This window comes from Nestor notabilis, unplaced genomic scaffold (assembly GCF_000696875.1).
Source record: "Nestor notabilis isolate BGI_N333 unplaced genomic scaffold, ASM69687v1 scaffold20433, whole genome shotgun sequence".
In the NCBI taxonomy this organism is placed as follows: Eukaryota; Metazoa; Chordata; class Aves; order Psittaciformes; family Psittacidae; genus Nestor; species Nestor notabilis.
The window spans coordinates 789-3,062 of NW_009923549.1; the positions used below are offsets into that span (position 1 = coordinate 789).

Below are 2,274 nucleotides of genomic sequence, written 5' to 3' on the forward strand. Positions count from 1 at the left end.
CAATATTTCCAATTAAATATACAATAAGTTAAAAGCAAGAGGTGTGACACAATAAATAAGAACAAAAGCACTGGACAGACATAATAAATAAGTACAAATGGGGGTAGGTCGGGCCGACAGGGCCCAGAGCTACTATTTCACCTGAAATAGATGGGGAGCATGGGGGTCCCACTGGGGTTTGTACTCGGTACATACAGCCTGAGAACCAGCCACTGCTGGTTGGGTTGGGTTGGGTTGGGAGCGGGGGCTCCTCAGTGCCTGGTCAGCTCATAGGTGGCGATGTTGACCTGGTCGGGCTGGTTGGTGATGCTGACCGGCTGGCGGGGCTGCAGGGAGGTGCAGATGAACCAGCCGGGGAAGGCGGCCGACTCAAAGCGCGTGGTGCCTTCGGCTGGGCTGTCCAGGCGGTAGAAGATGAAGCGGGTCAGCTCCACGCTCCTGATGTCCCTCCTGACGTCAGCTTCCTACAATCGAGGGGGTGAAATGGGATTCAGGGTGGGGTGGAGCCCTCAGACCCATCCCAGTCGGTGCCAGCGGGACCACCCTGCTCACCTCGAGCTGCAGCACGGGCTCAGCACCGCTCAGCACACACGACATGAAGAGTTGGTAGCCCTTGATGCCCAATGCCACCGGCACCCGCCCGGCCTCTGGGCCACCCTGCGACGGCTGAGGACGGTACAGAGCAATGTTGAGCTTCACTGCAGAAAGAAGGAATGAGTTAACGGCTGATCCTGGAGCTGTGGGATGGCACCTGTGTGGTCCTGAAGACACTGGGTCTGGTCGGGGATGGGGGCGTTGGGTCAGGACCGCGTCCTCTCACCCTTCCGCCCGGCAGAGGGTCCCTGCAGGTGCAGGGCCACCAGCTGAGTGGGTGACTCCAGCACGAAGCACTTCTGGTCAGTATCATGGATGTCGAAGGACTGGGAGCGGGTGTAGCGGTAGACAGGTGCTCCGGCGTAGCTGCCATGAACCCACTGGAAGGAGACAGGCTCTGTGGGGAGGGAGACAGTCAGGGGGATGCTCATGATCCCCACTGCAAGAGCACCCCTCGCTGGGCTGCAACCCTGACATCACCCCCTTCATACCGAAAATATCATCCAGGAAGTCCCCAAGGTCACTGTCAGCAAAGTCCTTGTGTGCCAGCTTGGTCACAGCTGCTACGAGGACAGCGGCCTGCCGAAAGGTCCTGGCAGGGTGTCCCTTGGTCACCGTCACCTGGATGCCCACCCCAGGCGATGCCACCTCCAAGTCCAATTGGGGTTTCTGTGGAGGAAAGGCGATGTGGGGTGAGAGCTCAGCTTCCTCACACAGGAGTCTCACCGCTGCCACCACACCAGTGTTACCTTCTGCAGGCAGAGGCAGTCAGGACCATAAAACGTCTCGTCATTCAGGCTAAAAGGCAAAGGGAGATGGTGAAGGCAGGGCCACCACAGCTATATCACATTCCCCATGTCCTCTCCGGCACAGCCATGCTTACCTGCTGCTCTCCAGTGTGTCCAAATCAGGGACGAAAGCCATCTCCACTGCTGACTGCAAAACGTGGGGAGAGACCTGCTGGTACCTGTCGAGTGCTGCGGCACCCAGCTGCCTGCTCCTGCCTGCTCCTGCCTGTGCCGCCTGTGGCGTTGCTTGGGTGTTCTCTGAGCCCGCTGGTGGCACGGTGGGTTTTCAAGAGCCTCTGAAGGAAGTGCTGTCAGAGCGGGTTTTCCACCTTTCGCAATGCCTGGGTTTGCCCAGTTCCTCCAGAGAGACTGAGAGGGCTGGGGAGCTGCCCCCGAACAGGCATGTGGAAGGATGGGGGGGATGCTTTGGGGGTTGGGGTGCAGAGCAGAGAGTAGGGGTGATGCTCCAGGGCTGGTATGTGGGGCAGAGAACAGTTTGGGGTCAATGTGTGGGGCCAGTGCTCGTGTGCCAGCCCTCAGTGGCTGGGCTGACCCAGCAGGGATTGCCCCAGTCCCGTCCCCGTCCCACTGCGATGACGCCCACCCTCGTCAGGGCTGGAGCTGCGCTGCCCCGGAAGGGCCAGTGGCGCAAGTGCTGCAGCTCCACCATTTCCCCACGGCTTCCTCTTATGCTGCCCAGCCCCACAGCACCGCAGCCACAGGGCTCTCTCCATCACCCCTCCTGTCCCCACCACCCCAACATCAGCACCCCGCTGGCCCCTTGCGCCCACCTGCACTACCTTGAGGCCATGGCCTTCAAGGCCACGGTGATTTTGGGGACTCTCCTCGCCACCGCCTGGCAGCGCACCGTCCAGGCAGCGTGCTGCAGATT

The 2,274-nt window shown here is 60.5% G+C and overlaps 1 protein-coding gene across 1 annotated transcript; it reads right to left on the reverse strand.

The window, feature by feature from the left end:
* Window positions 1-251: 251 nt before the first annotated feature.
* LOC104403914 (interleukin-1 receptor antagonist protein-like) lies at window positions 252-1,518 on the reverse strand. The gene is made up of 6 exons (XM_010012208.1): window positions 1,478-1,518; window positions 1,344-1,392; window positions 1,086-1,263; window positions 821-991; window positions 553-698; window positions 252-464 (listed from the first exon to the last, which is right to left on the reverse strand). The coding sequence occupies exons 1-6, from the start codon at window positions 1,516-1,518 to the stop codon at window positions 252-254; spliced, it is 798 nt and encodes a 265-aa protein (XP_010010510.1).
* Window positions 1,519-2,274: the final 756 nt, after the last annotated feature.

What these genes read in the sequence shown, in the direction of transcription:
- LOC104403914 (XM_010012208.1), bottom strand. Translation starts at nt 1,518, where the DNA reads ATGGCTTTCGTCCCTGATTTGGACACACTGGAGAGCAGCAG. An exon ending in ACTGCCTCTGCCTGCAGAAG is followed by an intron (nt 1,264 to 1,343) that starts GTAACACTGGTG and finishes TTTCCTCCACAG; the next exon opens with AAACCCCAATTGGACTTGGA. An exon ending in AGCCCGTGCTGCAGCTCGAG is followed by an intron (nt 465 to 552) that starts GTGAGCAGGGTG and finishes CCTCGATTGTAG; the next exon opens with GAAGCTGACGTCAGGAGGGA.